Here is an 18,685-nt window from a genome sequence, read left to right on the forward strand (position 1 = left end):
AATGAACTGCAAAACAGTATGTTTGCTAAAGCTCATTTAAAACATTACATCTGACAATAACAAAAGTGACAAATGATGAGGTAGGGATAATGGTCTTTGGATATAATATGTCCCTTTACCAAATTAAATTTAGTATCAATTAAATATTTTAATTTATGAAACTATAAACTCTGAACTATAGCTTTCCACAAAAGCAAATTATTTTCCATTTCAGTTAAAAGTTTATATGTAAATAAATAATCTTACCGAAACCAGGAAATTCGTATTATTGACACTCGGCTGATTCGAGTAAAGGTTTTCTTTCTAAATCTGAAGAGCGACATTTCTAAACTCCATTTCTTTCTGTGGCACTGTTGACCTCCACCCCTCCACCTTTTTTTTTTTCCTCTCTTTTTTTTTTTTTTTAAGTCACAGTTTGCTCAGGAAACACCACTCTTCACATTGGTTCCTCCACAGTCAGTGTGTAAAACAGAGGTTGCCATGGATACAGGAAACTGAGAGACAGGAAGTAATTTTATCTGTGTTTCCAAAGTATTGTTGAAAGGAAATCTCAGGAACTTATTTTTTTCAGAAAGCAGTTAATTTGTGTTTTCCTAACACACATACCTAAACATCTGATAATATAAAAAATAAGTATTTTAAAAGGAAATGTGAAAATTTTAAATATTCAGAATGAACAAACTGTAGCCATCAGGAACAGATAAATTTTGAATAGAAAAAGGTGAAACAAAAGATAGAATAATATAATTTTGGATAATTTTTTCAAATGTATATAGTATTTACATTTCTTTGAATACATATTACAGACTGACTTTTAATCCTTTAAAAAAAAAAGGAGCAAAAACAAGAAATTTAGAATGGTGAACATAAATGTTGTTCACTAACCTCTCTGTTCTTCCTTTTTAACTTTTTAAAGAGATTTTTGGATACAAAAAATATTCAATATCACCAACAAGCACCTTAATTTATTAAGGTATACACCTTGCATTGCAAAATGATATAAAGTTGCACTGGCAAAGGTTACCTTTGGCAAGAAAAGCTGGGGAGAGTGAAAGGGACACTTCAACTACTTTTTAACATATATACATCTGAAATGGTGTGAATCTATTAAATAAAAATCTGTGTATACTATAATATTTTAGGGTAATGATTTAAGAGTTAACTATAAACTGCTTATATTATATATTGTTAGACATTATTTTTCAAAAAAGCTCAGTGTTTAGGCTAATTCTGACTTTATTATTACTAATACTCTGATAATACACTTAAAATACCAGTAATGATATACCTATAATTGTATAGTAACTCCTTCGTTATTAAAGCATCTTTTACATCAAGATAACAATATTTCAGATAATATGAATTATTTCCCTACTAAATATTTGGTAAAGTGCCCACCACTTTCTATGACAATAAAAAATCAGAGGTGCATACTAGGTAACAGATCTTTTATCAAAATGATTTATAATTTTCACAACTATCCTTTGTGGCCAACAACTGTTGTTGCTACTGAATGAAGAAATTGGTAAATTACCACCAAAAAACCCCATATCAGATAAATGATATGAATTAGAGTAAAGATGGAATAAGAGCTAGGTTTCTCAAATCCATTTTGTGTTTAGTGTTTTCACTTACATCAAACATAGTGAAGGATTTTTCAATTGTGTCATACAGTTTAGAGTTATGATGGGGTTCTGGACCCTATATCCCAAAATATGGCACTGTGGCATAGAGAATACTCAAATCTGAAGGAATCTGAGAAAAAGGCTAAGTGTGAAGGACTCTCTCTGATCCCTTCTCTACCTCCAGCCACACCCTCATACCTTGCCTTTACTCCTGAATGAGGTCATAAAAACTTTATGTGAGAGGTGCCCTCAACTGTAGTGGGAGAAAAGGAGCATCTTTATCTCTGAAGACAGAGACACTGAGAAGAATCCAAAGAGGCCTGCAAAATTTCCCTGTTTGCTAAACTTACCTCATACCCTGTGCCCTACTCTCTCATTCCACAACTTTCCACTCTGCCTCAAACCTAGCATAAAAACACAGATTTGGGACATGTAGATGGCTCAGGCAGTGAAGCATCTGCCTCTGCCTCAGGTCATGGCACAGGGTCCAGGGATCAGGTCCTGCATCCGGGTCCCTGCTCAGTGGGGAATCTGTTTCACCCTCTGCTATTCCTCCCACCCACCCTACCTCACTTGTGCTCTCTTCCCCTCTCCCTCTCTCTCAAATAAATAAATAAAATCTTTAAACACACATACACACACACACACACACACATACACACACACAGATTTACAATCCTCTTTGGGTCTTCACTTCCTTTTGAGGGCTCCCATGTCATATAAAACTTAGCATTAAATATATATGCTTTCCCCTGTTAATCTTGACTTCGTCAGTTTAATTTTCAGACCCACTCAGGGACCCTGAAAAAGTCAAGGAAAATTTTTTCCTCCTCTAGAGTTTAGAAGAACTCATTGACATCAAAATAAAATTTAAAGTAAAAACTACAAGATGATAAGATTAGAACATTAATAAATCTTGTCCTCCATTCCAGAAATATCCAAAGCACACAAAAATATTTATTCTTATTAGACCTGAAAATAAAATTTTTAGTAAACTACACTAAATAAAAATGACAGAATAAAATAAATTTTGTCTTTCTCCTACTGCAAAAGCTGAGGTAAACTAAAGCATCTACAACAAACAATAAATCTAAACCCAGTATCCAGAATGACAAAGTTTATTAGCCTTTCTGTTCACAGGATTCATAGGGGTGCTGCTGTTACAGACAGAGATCACTACTACAGAAGAAAACAGAAATCAAGACCTTAAAAAAGGGTGATACAGGAACAGAATTCAGAGACCTCCTCATCTTACTGGCTATGAGCACATCATTGATTAGTGGCACAACTGGCCACTAAGGTTTTAGATTAGAACTCAAGTTTCTCAACTTCCTGCTGCACTGACTGGAAGGTATATGTCCCCATGCTTTAACTACTAACACTTCACAGCCAAATCACATTATTTAGGTAATTAAAACCATCTCATTATTACCTCATCAATTCCCTAACATATTTGGTGAAATCTTCATATGATCTCCAAGGAACAATAATGTTCCCCAGTCTGAACTGTGACATTCTGATTTTGCTCTAGAGTAACACATCAAAATGGTTCCTCAGATTCCTTTTCTGATTCCCCCTAATTTTCATTAGAACAATTTCTGAACCCAACATTCAGCCTCCTAAAAGAGCCTCCTCATTTTTTTCCCTAGGAAATTGACTCATTGAATTATTTTTTTCTCTCTTCTTATGGAACCTTCATTAACACTGCCTTCAAATAATCTCATAGTTCAAATAGTTCAAATCCATTTTCTTTTCCATTCAGAAATTTTACAAGAAAATGAATAAATCAATTATTCTATTACCACTTTTAAATATATACCTCCTATTATTTTTTAGATATATAACATCTACATATAAACCAACCAAGATGGATTTACATAGAAAAAATAGTTTACAATAGTGCTTACTGATATTACAGATTTTAAAAGACCTCAAAATCAAGAGAATCAAAATCTGAAATGGTGTTTACAATTAAAAATATTCTGGTAACAATTAAAAAATATTATTTTGCTCAATGTAGGAGGAAATTTTAATGAAGAGCAGTATCTCAATACAGATAATCAGCTGCAAGGGAAAAGAACAGTAACTACACAGTGGAGCAATCACACATCTTCATGAGAATTAATATCATTAATGCGAAACTGGTGGACACCATGTGCCAGTGGATGTGGTATTTCAGGAAGGACAGCATCAATCACTTAGGTAATATCCCAACCGAGGATGCGTAACTGCAATCTAATCAACAGAAATCATCAGACACATCACAAATGAGGAATATTCTATTCTGGGAAAAGAAAGGGAGGGAGGGAAACAAAGTAAAGGGCTGTATTCTTCAAAAATATTAGTCACAAGAAATAAAAACTCAGGAAATAAGAGAGACTAAAAGAGACTATAAAGACATGACAACTAAAGGCAATACTTAAGCCTACACTGAAGCATTTAGGAGCAAAAGACCATAATCTATTCAACTTACATGCAAATTATTCTGAAAATAAAGCAGCAAGAGTGTGTGTGTGTGTGTGTGTGTGTGTGTGTGTTTGTAATGCATGCATACGCACGAAATGGACGGGAGTGAGGGCACACACTAACAATGTCCAGAACATCATGCTCCTGAAACTAGAGATCAGTGGGGGAGACAGTTAACTTAAAAGCATTAGACACCCAAATGTCCTTCGAGGGCTAAGGTGATAACATCCGTGCAATGGAATACTACTCAGCAAAAACAAAAACAAAAACATCAATATTCTAATGACACATACAACAGCTTAGGCAAATACAAAAAGCATTATGCTGCCTGAGAAGGCCAGTCTCAAAAAGTTATACACTGCTTGATTGCATTTATATTACATTCTCTAACAGACACAATTACAGTGAAAGAAAACAGATGGATGGAAGCTAGTAGTTGGGAGTCAGGGAGAATGGGATTCCCAAGATATAGTGCACAAGGGAGTGTCCTCAGGTGATGAAGCTACTCACCTGTGTTCTGACTGCGGTGCTGGTCGTGCAATCTACATGTATGAAAATTTATATTAATGTATAACCTCCCTTGAAGTCAATTTTACTCTATGTAAATTTAAAAAGGTTTAAAAAGAGTCCTTATATTTTAAAATACAAATAAATATTTGTGGCTAAAAAATAAAATACATATGAAAAACTACTAGACCAAAACTTGTTTGATTTACAATCACTATCAGTTTTATAAAGGAAAAACAAGAGTGTTCTGGAGCTACCGGAAAGCATGTCAATTCACAGTCTATCAGGATTCTGAGGCATGAAAAAGCTGAGCACGTTCCAAAGAGAGAGAACGGCAAGCATGGCTGGTAGAAATGACTGAGAGAGACCAGGGTGGAATAGGGCTCAAGAGGTAAGGCAAACCCCGACTGGTTGTCCCAAGGAGACCACTAACGGGTTTTGAACTAGAAGAGGAATAAGATCATTTCTGCTTTTAAAACATGGCTGTCATCTTCTCTGTGGAATATGGCTTGGAGGAAAGAGCCATTTAGGAGGCTAATGTAACAGCCTAGGAAGAGTAAGTGGAAGATACTGGAAATGGAGGGTATGGATTTGAGATATATTTAGAGGTGCAGTCAACAGCTTTGGTGATGGATTACATGTGAACAGCGAGACGTCACGTTGCCAAAGACAATTTCCAAGTTTTTGACATGAATAATTGGGTGCTCAGAACTATCCAAGACTGAGAAGAGAACAATGCATTGTTTATTAAAATATATCCAATTCAGGCATATTATTGGGAGCCTATGTGTGTCAAACATTGTGCTAGACTCAAAGGATACTAAAGATAAAATCTCTTCCCTGATTTCAAGGAACCCAAGGTGTTCTGTGAGAGATTAACTGTTCATGATATTATTATTATCATGATAATAATATCCTGACCATGCAGGGTATTCTATAAGCGAGTACCCTATGTCTGGTGTTAAGCAGAGAAAAAAAAAAAAAAAAATCTGTAAAACATTATCATCACCACAACCAGAATTTATTTACACTGAGCATACACCACTTCCTAAGCATTGTCCTAAGTACTATACATGCATTATGTCAACTTAATACACAGAACAATCCAACAGTGTAGCTCTATTTTATAGATGAGGGTAGAGATATGTTAAATACCTTGCTCAAGATCACACAGTGATTTCAGGAGCCAGAACTCAAATCTACACAGCGTGGTTCAGAGCCTAAACCGTAAGCCTTTCACTATATGCCCTGCACACATGGGTCCGACCTCCAAAAAGCCCAGATGTAAGATACATAAAAAGCACAAAAACAGAGCAAGCAATACATGATAATGAATGTATGATGCAGTCCAAAAATTTCAAGAAGGAAGAAATAGCTTTTAGGCTGAGAAACTGGAAGGAGTTTGACAAATGAACAAATGGAAGACAAATAAAAAATGTCCAAGGATGGCAAAGATTTCAGGTAAGGCAACAAAACTGGGGCCCTTTTACCACCCAGAATTCCACCTGCTTTCTCCAGTTTCCTTTCAACCTATAGTCTCTACTCCAAATCTTTTTCCTGGATCTCTAATAAATCTGGGGATTTAAGGGCTCCATTACTGATGAATGTTAACAAGAAGAGCACATGCTGCTGTTTCGGTGTACATTCTTTTTTTTTTTTTTTTTAAAGATTTATTTATTTATTTGACAGAGAGAGAGAGAGAGAGAGAGATCACAAGTAGGCAGAGAGGCAGGCAGAGAGAGAGAGGAAGGGAAGCAGGCTCCCTGCTGAGCAGAGAGCCCGATGTGGGACTCGATCCCAGGACTCTGAGATCATGACCTGAGCCGAAGGCAGCAGCTTAACCCACTGAGCCACCCAGGCGCGCCCCTCGGTGTACATTCTATGATTATGTTTAGTGTTTGGGAAATGCAAACTGAGGGTCAACTTGACACAACCACTCTGTACAGATGAGTCAATGAAAGCTTCTTCCAGGGCTTCCCGGAAATAACTGCCAGTTTCTCAAAGGTGAAAGAGAAGCAACAGGAGTAATGAATGAATAGGAATAATGAGCAGAGTGAGCACTGGCAGGCATGCAAAAGGTATCTGCATGCAACAGCCGCCAGAAAGGCAATGTCACATAAATAGTAGGTAAAACATGCATCTGAACCCAAATTTAGCTCTCCTCTCCATCATGATGTGTATTTTTCTCTCTCTGAAACTGCTGGAAAGAGTGAAAGCAGAAGCTCAAGGAAAAGAATCCCTTAATAAACCGTATCGCTCTTCAAGCGATAAAGGTATATTAGCTACACAAGAAAAACCAGAAAGTACACAAGGATTCGTGATTTTACTCCTTTTATACCCTTATTGGAGACAGCTACTCTGTCAATTATTTTAGGCCTAGACTTGATACTTCAATCTCGTTCACAAACTTCTCTTCATCTCACTCTACTTCAAAGTCATCTGAACCATAATTTTGGTCTCTTGGGTGATATGTTTACAAGTCTAATGCTATACAATGGTTGCTGGTTTGTTAAGGGTACCAAGGTCTGTAAGATGACTGCCACCTTATGAAAAGTTCACCAGAAGCATTTATCTAGGGTGCCTGGGTGGCTCAGTGGGTTAAGCTGCTGCCTTCGGCTCAGGTCATGATCTCAGGGTCCTGGGATCGAGTCCCACATCAGGCTCTCTGCTCAGCAGGGAGCCTGCTTCCTTCTCTCACTCTCCATCTGCCTGCCTCTCTGCCTACTTGTGATCTCTGTCTGTCAAATAAATAAAATCTGTAAAAAAAAAAAAAAAAAAAGAAGCATTTATCTAATTTGTAGATGGGGTACCGGTCCTAGATGAGAGGAAGACATTGTAAGTATAGTCTCACATTCACATGCATTCAGAAACTTTCCTTAGTAGTTAGGACAGGAGACAGAAGACAAAAAAAAAATAATAATAATAATTGCTCTAAGATGCAAGGGCACACTGAATAGTATGTCCAAAGGGTGCCAATGGGATGTATCACCAACACACAGGAGGGTGCTCTAGCACTTAACAGGAATCTTTAGAATACTGCTCAGTGTTAGTTGTGTCCGTACCATAGGCTTTATAATTGGACAGGAACGTAGGGGCATTTAGGTTCTGCTGGAACCTAAAGTAACTCTTACTAAAGTAACTCTACTCTGCTAGAACCAGAATAAAGTGAATCTTTACTGGAAATGAAAACCAAAATGGACTATTTCCATTCAAATTCTAAGGTAAGGGAATAGAAACACTTTCAAACACTAAAAAGGATGGAACTTTTGCAGGGAAAGGGGAAGAAAGGAAGACCTCAAAGCACTGACAGAAAAACTGAAGTTCAGCTTTAAGAAAGGAGTTTTATAAATGACTATAATCTTTCTTTTTTTTTTTTTAAAGATTTTATTTATTTATTTTACAGAGAGAAATCACAAGTAGATGGAGAGGCAGGCAGAGAGAGAGAGAGAGAGGGAAGCAGGCTCCTTGCTGAGCAGAGAGCCCGATGCGGGGCTCGATCCCAGGACCCTGAGATCATGACCTGAGCCGAAGGCAGCGGCTTAACCCACTGAGCCACCCAGGCGCCCCATGACTATAATCTTTCAATAAAAAAATTACCAAGCCCAGGAATTAGTAATTTATCTCTTTTTTCACAAAACTGTTTTGTCTACAGATAAAGGTAGTAAAGCTGCAATTATGGCCCCAATTGTTCATCTTCCTAAACCACCTTGTCTGTATCCTCCAGCTTCTATTAGATTAAAGCTAACAAAATTCAGTATATGAATATTAACCAGCTCAAAAGTAGGCATGTTATTCAATTTCTGTTTGGGAAGAAAACCAGCCTATAAATTCACAGCAAGAACCAAAAAATACATATGCATAGCCTAGTCAAAAAATAAAATCATTAAAAGCTTCATCACAGAGGGATTTTCCCCAGTTGAACTGAATGATCATAACCAGTAATTACTACAAACTATATTAGATTCCATACAAAAGAAAACATTCTAATCCAAATATTCATTTTAAAAAGCTACGGGTATCTCTCCTATTTATAAACCACATATTCAAAGGGAAGATGGAAAATAGAGCCTCAACAGCTGAGGTTCTGAAATTTCCAAGTATTATTAGACACGTTTTATTCTCCTTATCTAACAAGGAGAGAGAGGTATATAGTCACCATTCAATATATCCTATAATGACTATTCTTTTACGGTCTACTCTGGAAAAATAAAATTTCTTAACTTCCCCAATGACACCTCGCTGCTCCTTTCTGCAAGTTACTATACAATGAGATGATATAAACTGTGAGAAATCAGTTCAAGTCAATCTTCAGGAAAAAAGCAGCAACAATAAGAGCAATCACCACAAAACTAAAACCCTAGACTCTAAGTTTCACGAGAGCAAGGACTGCAACCATTTGGCTCCTCCCAGTCACCGCATTCCACTGACATTCAGGTCAGTATCTGATGGAATGGGAGAGAGAATGATCATTCAGCTAAGGCGTAGGGTAATCACTAAGGGTGCTTTCTGCCACTCTGACTCTGAACTTAGCTAACTGTAGAGCACACCGAAATAGCTCAGCCAAGGCTGGATCATCTTGGCTATCAACCAAGGCTATCAACCTTGGCTATCTACAAGAAGTAGAGGAAAAGCGTGGTTTCCATTAGGCAGTCTTCTCAGACTGCTCTTGAAGACAAACACAACAATCTGACAAACAGACAAAGCACAGCTTTTCAGAAGCAACAGAGACAATGTAACTTTAATTGGTAATTTGACTTCCAGTAACAGCTCAACCTACTAACGGAAACCCATTCATAAAATCAGACCTATACAACGTATGAGAATCTTTTGTTTAAAATTACCCATCTCATGGGGTGCCTGGGTGGCTCAGTGAATTAAAGCCTCTGCCTTCGGCTCAGGTCATGATCCCAGGGTCCTGAAATAGAGCCCCGCATCAGGCTCTCTGCTCAGCGGGGAGCCTCCTCCTCCCTCTCTCTGCCTGTTTCTCTGCCTACTGGCGATCTCTGTCTGTCAAATAAATAAATAAAATCTTAAAATAAAATAAAATAAAATTACCCATCTCTCAAAATGAATGAATACATAACTACATAAAATTACTCACTGCTCTAATCTACTAAAAGAATTGGTAATACAACAGTAATTGAGACTTTGATTAATCAGTTTAGAACCAGTCTTTGAGACCCTGTTTTTTTTTAATTGAGGCAGATAATTAGTATAAACAAATGTGTCCACTTATAGTTTTTTACTTCAAAATTAACTCATTACAATGGAAATAACAAATGATGCAAAAGGATTTACTTAGTGTTTGTTGAATGTCTGAGGAATTTATTTATACTTTATTTGTATACCCTGTGCATATTTTTTAATTGTAGCAATTCAGAACAATATAAATTGTCTTATTCATTATAGCAAATTGATTTTCAGACTGACTTCCCAAGTGTTAGAACAAAAAGATTATAATAAGAATGAGTGACTTTTTATTTAACTGCAAAGAAACCAAATTATATATTTGAAATTTTAAAAAAAGAACAAAAATGTAATTCCAAATCCCACAATCTCACACTACCTTTTTCAATTTATAAAAGTAGATTTAATGTTCAAATGACAACTGTAAATTTTAAAAATACATCCTTTTCAAAGTAAATACATCAAAATTCATTCCATACTTCTTTTTTGAGTAAGGGTATTAACAGGCAGGTATGCAAAATTTGTATATATAACTAACTGAACGGATTTAAAGTATGCCTAAAGTAAGTCCATTCAAAAAACTCCTAACTTGCAACAATACTACAATCAGAGTTAGGTACAAAAACTCTCCTTTTTAAGATTGCTAAATGTGAAAATGTTTTATCGAATATTAATATGACAAAACTGAAAAATTATCTGGATACTACTTCAAGTAGTACTTTATACAGTGACCAAAAAGTATGCTATACTTTTTCCCAGGGCTAACAAACTGAGAGATCAAGTAAGCTTAGTTTTTCAGGCACAAACATTCTTTAGAAGTTCAGACAAATGTTACTTAGTTGGGAGAAAAAACAGCACACTATTACAGTATAAGTATATTAAATTTATTTTTCATTCATCTGTTAAACTTGCTGTGGACCTACTAAGGTGTTAAGCATGCTGCTAAGAACAAAAGTTGGTTAATATTCGGTATATTAATCATGCCTCCTTATCTTTCCATATGCTGATAGTTTGACCAATGGGGCCTTTATGACCCTGGAGAGGCTGACCCTCCCAACGTTACCCAATTCAGAGAGACAGTAAAAGACTGCCTTCCTGCACAAATTACACGAGCAAACCAACTGATCCAGAGCCCATATATGCAGCTACCTCTTTCATGAGGCTCTAACATTTGGGTCCACTATCCCCCTGCCTGTAACAGACAAAGTGCAACAGTGCCTACTCCCTACAGCCTACCAAAACTATTTAAACTAGCCAATCCTAAACCACCTGACCCTTGCTTTCCCATTCCTTCCCATGGAAACCATATTAAAAGCTCTTGCCCACACTGTGCCCTCACTCCATCTGCAGACCAACCATGGTGTTTCCTTGTGGTTTTGTGTGATGTGGCATGCATCCTCCTCTTGGGAACTGTGAATGACAAAGTATCTTTCAATGGCAATTATCCCCTGATCTGATCGCCTCACCGTATCTAACAATCAAACCTGCATTTTAAAGCACTCAGGACCTACTAATGACACATTCATAGTTAGTAATGTCTACTCAACAAATGAATGAATGAATAAGCAAAGACCGAATGCTGGCAACAAGGAGGAAAGCAAACATCAGATGAAAATTTAAAGACCTGAATCCTAGCATTTCCAATATATGACAAGTTGGGCAGCAGCAAAATGGATTAAAATAACTTCCCCACAAGACGAGTAGATTACCTTTAACAGTATTGTTAAATGGAAACTAATCATTGCACAATTCACAGAGAATAAAACTGACTCTACCTTGAAGGCCCTGTCTTTCTAGGATGCATCTTCTACTCTCCATCCTTACTACTCTCAAGGCCTTGCTCTAATGCCTTGAGCTGGGGACAGGGGTGTGGTGAGAAAATGAAGACTACATAATAGTACATGCCTCCTTCTGGAAGTGATGAAAATGTTCTAAAATCAACTGTGGTGATGGCTGCAATACTCTTTGAGTTTTCTAAATACTACTCAATTGCACACTTTACGTGGGTAAAATGTATGGTCTATGAATTACATGTCAATAAAGCTGTTCCCAGACACGATGTTTCTAAAGCATTTTTCTTGTGAAAGACTAAAAAAACTGAGAACCAATTTTTACTATAGGAAAGCTACTAAAATCTGCAGTCAAAGATTTACAGATAAAAGAAAATACTATAATAAAGAATATGTGACGTAGAAGTAAAAAATGCTCTCTACTGTAAGGGATGGAAATTAAGGTCTATCATGTTGTTTGTTTGTTTTTTTTTAATTTGTTTTAAGTAATCTCTATACTCAACATGGGGCTGAAACTCACAACCCTGAGATCAAGTCACATGCTCTTTTCTTTTGACTGAGCCAAACAGGTGCCCCAAAAGTCTATCATGTTAAATACTCATTTAAAAGTGGTCAGCTTAAACAAAAGCATAACTCAGGTAAAACAACATGTCTACATTTTAAAAATTATAAACTTGTCTTTCATTTAATCATGTTTAAACTATACCAAAATATTACTCTTTGGAAACTGTTATCTTGATTTGACTAGTCTAACGTTTTAAAAGTTGTAAAAGGATTTATCTTAGAAATTTCTTAAATAAAAATAAATTTCCACATGTGGGTATTATATATGCTAATTTTGAGATAAACGAGAAATATGGAGAGGCACCAAGTGTCCAATCCAAGCAGGTTTATTAAATCTGACACTTCAGGAGTTTATTATAAAGGCAATTTCTTAAGTAGGAAATAATTCTGAATACAAAGTGCCATTCCTTAGAACATGTGTGGTTAACACACAATTTTAAAATAAATAATGAATAGGTGTACAGATACTCAATATACCTGAAACTGTACTGAAGTAAAAATGAGGGCATGTATACACGGGGACTTCTACTTTTAGAACTCTATACTACAGTAAATGGATGAAAACATGAGAAAGGAAGAAAGGGATGAAATAAAAACAGCTAACCCCATCTATCTAGGCAGTCTGACCTTGCACACGTAAACTCACGTAATCTTTACAACTGTCTCATTAGGAACACACACACATTTTAAAAACAAGGAAACTTAGCCTCAGCTAATACAAGTAACACAGTCATCATCATCAGCAAGTCACCAGTGGCACTGGGATTTCAGAGTGGCTTTGAAGTCTGGAGTTTTTACCAAATTTCTGAACAGAACTAGTGGATTAGGGTAAAGGAAAATTTAATAGTTTCTCAAATGGCCATTCTTTAGCGCAGTGATTCTCAAATGGAGGTTAGAAGTTCTACTGGCATCTAAAGGGCAGAGGAGCTGCCAGATACGTTACAAGGTGCAAGGTAGTTCCCCATAACAAATAATCATCTGGGGGCACCTGGGTGCCTCAGTCAGATTAAGTGTCTGACTCTTCTGATACCAGCGAAGATCATGATCTCAAGGTCCTGACATCGAGCTCCTTGTCCAGCTCCACACGGGGCGTGGAGCTTGCTTAAGATTCTCTCTCTCTGCTTCTCCCGCTCCTTCTTTAAAAAAGGAAAATCAAAAAAAGGGGTGCCTGGATGGCTCAGTTGGTTGAGCACCCAACTCTTGGTTTTGGCTCTGGTCATGATCTCTGGGTCCTGGGATCAGGCCCCATGTTGGACTTTCTGCTCAGCAGGGAGTCTGCCTGAGGATTCTCTCCCTTTCTCCCTTTACCCCTCCCCCTGGCTTGTGTGTAAGCACTCCCCCACCAAAATCTTAGGAAAAACACCCAAAACCCAAATAACCATCTGTCCCTAAATATCACTAGTACTATATGTGAGAAATCATGCTTTAGAACAGTGTATTTCTGCATTTGAAAATCTGTTATAGTAAGAGAAGTAAACAACTGAAACTGTACTGAAGTAAAAATGAGGGCATGTACACTCGGGGACTTCTACTTTTAGAACTCTATACTACAGTAAATGGATGAAAACATGAGAAAGGAAGAAAGGGATGAAATAAAAACAGCTAACCCCATTTCTAAAATTCTAAATTTCCCAATTTAGATGATTAAAAAAATCACCGTGAACATTATTTACTCGATCTACTTATTTCAGGCAAAGAAAATGTTAAACTCCAATGTCTAAAAGAAATGCAGAAACAGAAAACTGCTATTACATGAGAGATTAACCAGGTATTATTACTGGGGACGCAGAAAGGGGAAAATTCCCCCAAACTCCAACAACTCTGTAGTAAAGTGGAGGAAAAGTGATAAAACAATAAAGCTGTCCTAAAATCCCACATTACCTTCCACTAGAAATGTGAATATAAATCTAAATCTTTTTAAGTTCTATCAGGGGCCAATGACTATGTGGCAAACTTACACAGCAATTTAGTTTTTGTTTGCAGATCATTACATTTTCTGTATCTATTGAAGTTTCTTTAGTCAACTAAGCCGACTATAAAGTTCAGTAATTATTCTTTAGAATTCTATCACTACATTATTTAAACTTTCTTGGTACCCTTAGGATGACACGAATTCATTGGTGCCCATAAGATTTTTCTAATACTTACCTTATTTTTAAAAACAAGATCTGATCTTCCTATCACAACTATCTTCTCCCAACTTTTCAATCTGAAATCTTCATGTTTAAGAGAATTCCAAGTCTTATTAAAGTTCTGCCCCTCAATTTAGATAGGATGACATGAGACATCTGTCCCTGCCCCCCACAATGGTCTATTCCTGACTTTAGGAAATCTTGTATTTTCCTGAGAGAAGCTGACTATTTTGGCCACCTTAGTGTTTTTTTGACCACACACTTACATAAAATAAAATATTAAAGCAAACAGTTGTCTCATAAAAAATGTTAAACAAATATGCTTTAGATACAATTAGATACCCTTCATTTATTATTTTTTTAAGATTTTATTTTTATTTATTTGACAGAGAGAGATCACAAGTAGGCAGAGAGGCAGGCAGAGAGAGAGGAGGAAGCAGGCTCCCTGCTGAGCAGAGAGCCTGATGCGGAACTCGATCCCAGGACCCTGAGATCATGACCTGAGCTGAAAGCAGCGGCTTAACACACTGAGCCACCCAGGCGCCCCGATACCCTTCATTCAATGTGTGTCACTTCTAATTTACCTTCAGTAATTTCAGTACTTTATGTCAGAAAAAACCCTAACATGTTTTTCTAACCTTAATTTTTTTTTCCATTCATTAATTTATTCCACAAATGTTTACAGAGTGCTAGCTACTGCCAAAGGCGAGGTTCTTTAACACTTCAATTATAAAGGTCTGAATAACCTCAATCACTAATTATCCATTAAGAAAAGGAAACAGCAATAAAATACTAGGAGCTAAAATTTGGTTTTCAAAAATTAAATGCCACTCAATTTCACAGTGAGGAAATGTACTGGTCTTGTGCGTGTCTACCTGAAAAAGAGCACCATTTTGGTAGTTAAAAAGAGCAAACCCTGGAATCAAGTTGCCCCAGGTCAAAATATACATAAATAGAACATACATGCCACACCCTAGACAAATTAGTTTACATTTTTAAGTTATTTCTTTGCTCTATAAGAAGAATCATGCCTATATCTCAGAACTATATTAAAAACTGAATGAGATATAAATGTAGCAAAATATAAAGACATACAGTACATGCTCAGTAATCAGAATCTATGATTATAGTGTTAGGACAAAACAAGTACCTATGTGCTTAACTCAAGCTATCATGTAAGAAATAAATAATATCTACATTTTTAACAAGGATTTCTAAAGCTAACTGGATTTATTTCACTAATTAATCACTAGGAAAGATGTGTTCGAAAAGTTCCCAAAGTCAGAACGATGTACTTTATTTTTCTCATACAAAATCAAGTCTTACGACCCGCTTTTATGCCTTTAAAATTAAAAGTACCAGAAAAAGGGACGCCTGGGTGGCTCAGTGGGTTAAAGCCTCTGCCTTCGGCTCAGGTCATGATCCCAAGGTCCTGGGATCCAGCCCCGCATCAAGCCCCGCATCAGGCTCTCTACTCAGCGGGGAGCCTGCTTCCCTTCCTCTCTCTGCCTGCCTCTCTGCCTACTACTGTCTGTCCAATGGATAAGTAAAGTCTTTAAAAAAAAAAAAGTACCAAAAAAAGAAAAAAATTCAAGCAGATACTGCAAAACTCCACAAAGACGGGTAAAAATAAAGAAAATAGATATTTGTGTCTAATGCCCAAAACAAAGCATTTTGCATTTGCTTTACAGAAATGAGAATTTAACAAAGTTTGTAAACTATAATTAAACGACTTCATCAATGTAATGAGAAAAAAAGTACTTGCAAGCTTCTTTAAAGATAATCCAAAATTGGGGCACCTAGGTGGCTCAGTGGGTTAAAGCCTCTGCCTTCGGCTCAAGTCGTGATCCCAGGGTTCTGGGATCGTACCCCGCCATCGGGCTCTCTGCTCAGCAGGGAGCCTGCTTCCCCCCTCTCTCTTCCTGCCTGCCTCTCTGCCTACTTGTGATCTCTGTCAAATAAATAAATAAAATCTTTAAAAAAAAAAAAAAGATAATCCAAAAAAAAAATTATGTAACATTCTTTTGAATTATGAGGAAGATCCTTTTTATGAACTGCTATTGATATATTATTCATCTTATATTTAAAAATGACCCAAAAGAAGTCTAATAAAATCTGATTATAAAAAAATGAAAATTCAGACAAAAATTAAATTATTAAATGAATTTGACCAAGTTGTACTGTAGTGCCCACCAATCCCATTCACATCTTATTAGATCTAGACCAATATCTTTCCCAGCATTATCTACTAACAAAATGAGCATACATATACACAAAACAATACTGCCCAGCAACATGCAGCAATAACAATGGCAAAAAAAAAGGGTGATAATATTTAGATGTTTTAAAAAAATTCTAAAAAATATTTCCTCACCTATTATCAGACGGCAGAAGAGAGAGCAAAGCCAAAGCTGAAAGTTTTCTTCTTTCAGGCTGCGTAATGTTGTCCATGCGATCAACCCACATTTCAATCATATTTCCCAAAAGCTGGTCCATCTGACAAAAGAGCAAGAGGCATCTCACGATATTTGAAATGCTAATTACTTGTGGATAAGTACTGTTAAAGGCTAAAACCTCATAAGGCATGATTGAAGTTCAATTCCAACAAACCACAGAATTGGAATATAAAAAACTAGGACCAGCCTTGAGTTGGAAAGGAATAATTTGAGCAAAACAAGAAAATGACTCTAATTAATCATGGGATCCAATTTATTCTGAGAGCTAAACAGGCTGTTCAAAACCAATAGATAACCGATGGGCGGTTTTAGTAATTTCATTTACTAAATCACCAATCCAATACATTCTTCCGGTACTAAAAAAGTAAATGCATTTTTTAAAATTGTCAACTTGTACTTAGGTTATAGTTATTCAGTTAGATGATGAAATAGTTAAATGTTTAAGGTGTAGTTTGTTGGACTGATTCATTGCTATTTTCAGAGGAAAGGGCAGGTTGCAATCTCAACCTGTAGAATTTCAAAGAAAAATAAACCAGTTTCTAAGACATTATATGCAATATTAAAAATAAATGAACATAAGGGGCACTTGGGTGGCTCAGTCAGTTAAAGGTCTGCTTCCACTTGGGTCATGATCTCAGGGTCCTGAGATCAAGCCCTGCATTGGGCTCAGTGCTCAGTGGGAAGTCCACTTCTCTCTCTTGCTCTTTTCCTCCCGCTGATTACACACTCTCGCTCACACTCCTTCTCTCAAATAAATAAAAATCTTAAAAAAAAAAAAATCAACATAATGCAGAAATAGAAAGTTTGCTGGCTAACTGTACCTATCAACCTTATTTAGACTAAGGTGTCCAGTTGTAGGGTTAAATACTAGTCTAGATGTTGCTGTGAAAACATTTTGTAGATATGATTAACAGGTAAAAAGAGGTGACTTTAAAGAAAAGAGATTACCCTAGATAATGTGAGGTTAGGCTTCATTCAATCAGATGAATTTTGTCTTAAGACCAAAAATTAAGGTTTCCCAAAAAAGAAGAAATCTTGCCTCTAGACTGTAACACAGAAATCCTGTTCGAGTTTTCAGTGTCGCTAAAAACTTAGCGACAGTCCTCATAATCCTTAAAATAAGCCAATTCCTTAAAATCACTACCTCCCTACTTCCCCCCGCCCATTCTCTCCTCTCATTTTCTCTTGTCTTTGTGTGTGTGTGTGTGTGTGTGTGTGTGTGTGTGTGATGTATGTACATGCAAACACACACACAAACTAGATTCTATTTTTTTCTGGAGGACCCTGACTGATACACTGATACACTTAGAATCTATAAAGTAAAACACAACCAACTGTAGTGTTCATACAGACTGAATGTGAATCTCAGGGTTTGCCTCATAAACACTTGTCCACTTATATAAATGTCCACATTTTTAAAAAACGCATTTAATATCAAAATCTCTACCTCATGAATGTTGGTAACTTAAAGTCAATCTTAAGTTCTCATACTTTTCTACTTTTATGCCTCTACGTATTTTCCAAGAAATACTTCAACATTTTTTTTTAATATTTTATTTATTTATTTGAGAGACAGAGATTACATGTAGGCGGAGAGGCAGGCAGAGAGAGGAACTATCTTGTTAATTCAAGATAGTTATTTATACTTGAGCTCTGCAAACTATGTCCTGCATCCTAAGATGCCACAATGGACTCATAGAATATTTACAATTATTTACAATTATTCAGAGAAACACAGAAATATCGGTCAGATACTACAAAAACTGCTCCTTATGGTGACTTCCTATCTTTACAAAGTATTACCTAGAAATCCAGGTAAAACAAAAGTGAAGGTGGAGGACTCCAATCTGATTCTGAAGTTTGCGAATCTGAGTGGTGCTCACTAGGCACATATATTTCATTAGTGAGTACTAGTAGATATTTAAGAATGAAACAAAGATATTGCTCTTTCCTTAGAC

At 36.5% G+C, this 18,685-nt stretch overlaps 1 protein-coding gene across 4 annotated transcripts in view; it reads right to left on the reverse strand.

Annotated features, from left to right (window-relative positions):
• Positions 1–18,685, reverse strand: part of IPO11 (importin 11) — a 215,873-nt gene that overhangs the window by 61,172 nt on the left and 136,016 nt on the right. For all 4 annotated transcript variants that reach the window (XM_032336151.1, XM_032336150.1, XM_032336152.1 and 1 more), the window contains one exon: positions 16,646–16,767. In XM_032336151.1, the coding sequence (XP_032192042.1) occupies positions 16,646–16,767 (122 nt within the window). The remainder of the gene's footprint in view (positions 1–16,645; positions 16,768–18,685) is intronic.

This window comes from Mustela erminea, chromosome 3 (assembly GCF_009829155.1).
Source record: "Mustela erminea isolate mMusErm1 chromosome 3, mMusErm1.Pri, whole genome shotgun sequence".
Lineage (NCBI taxonomy): Eukaryota > Metazoa > Chordata > Mammalia > Carnivora > Mustelidae > Mustela > Mustela erminea.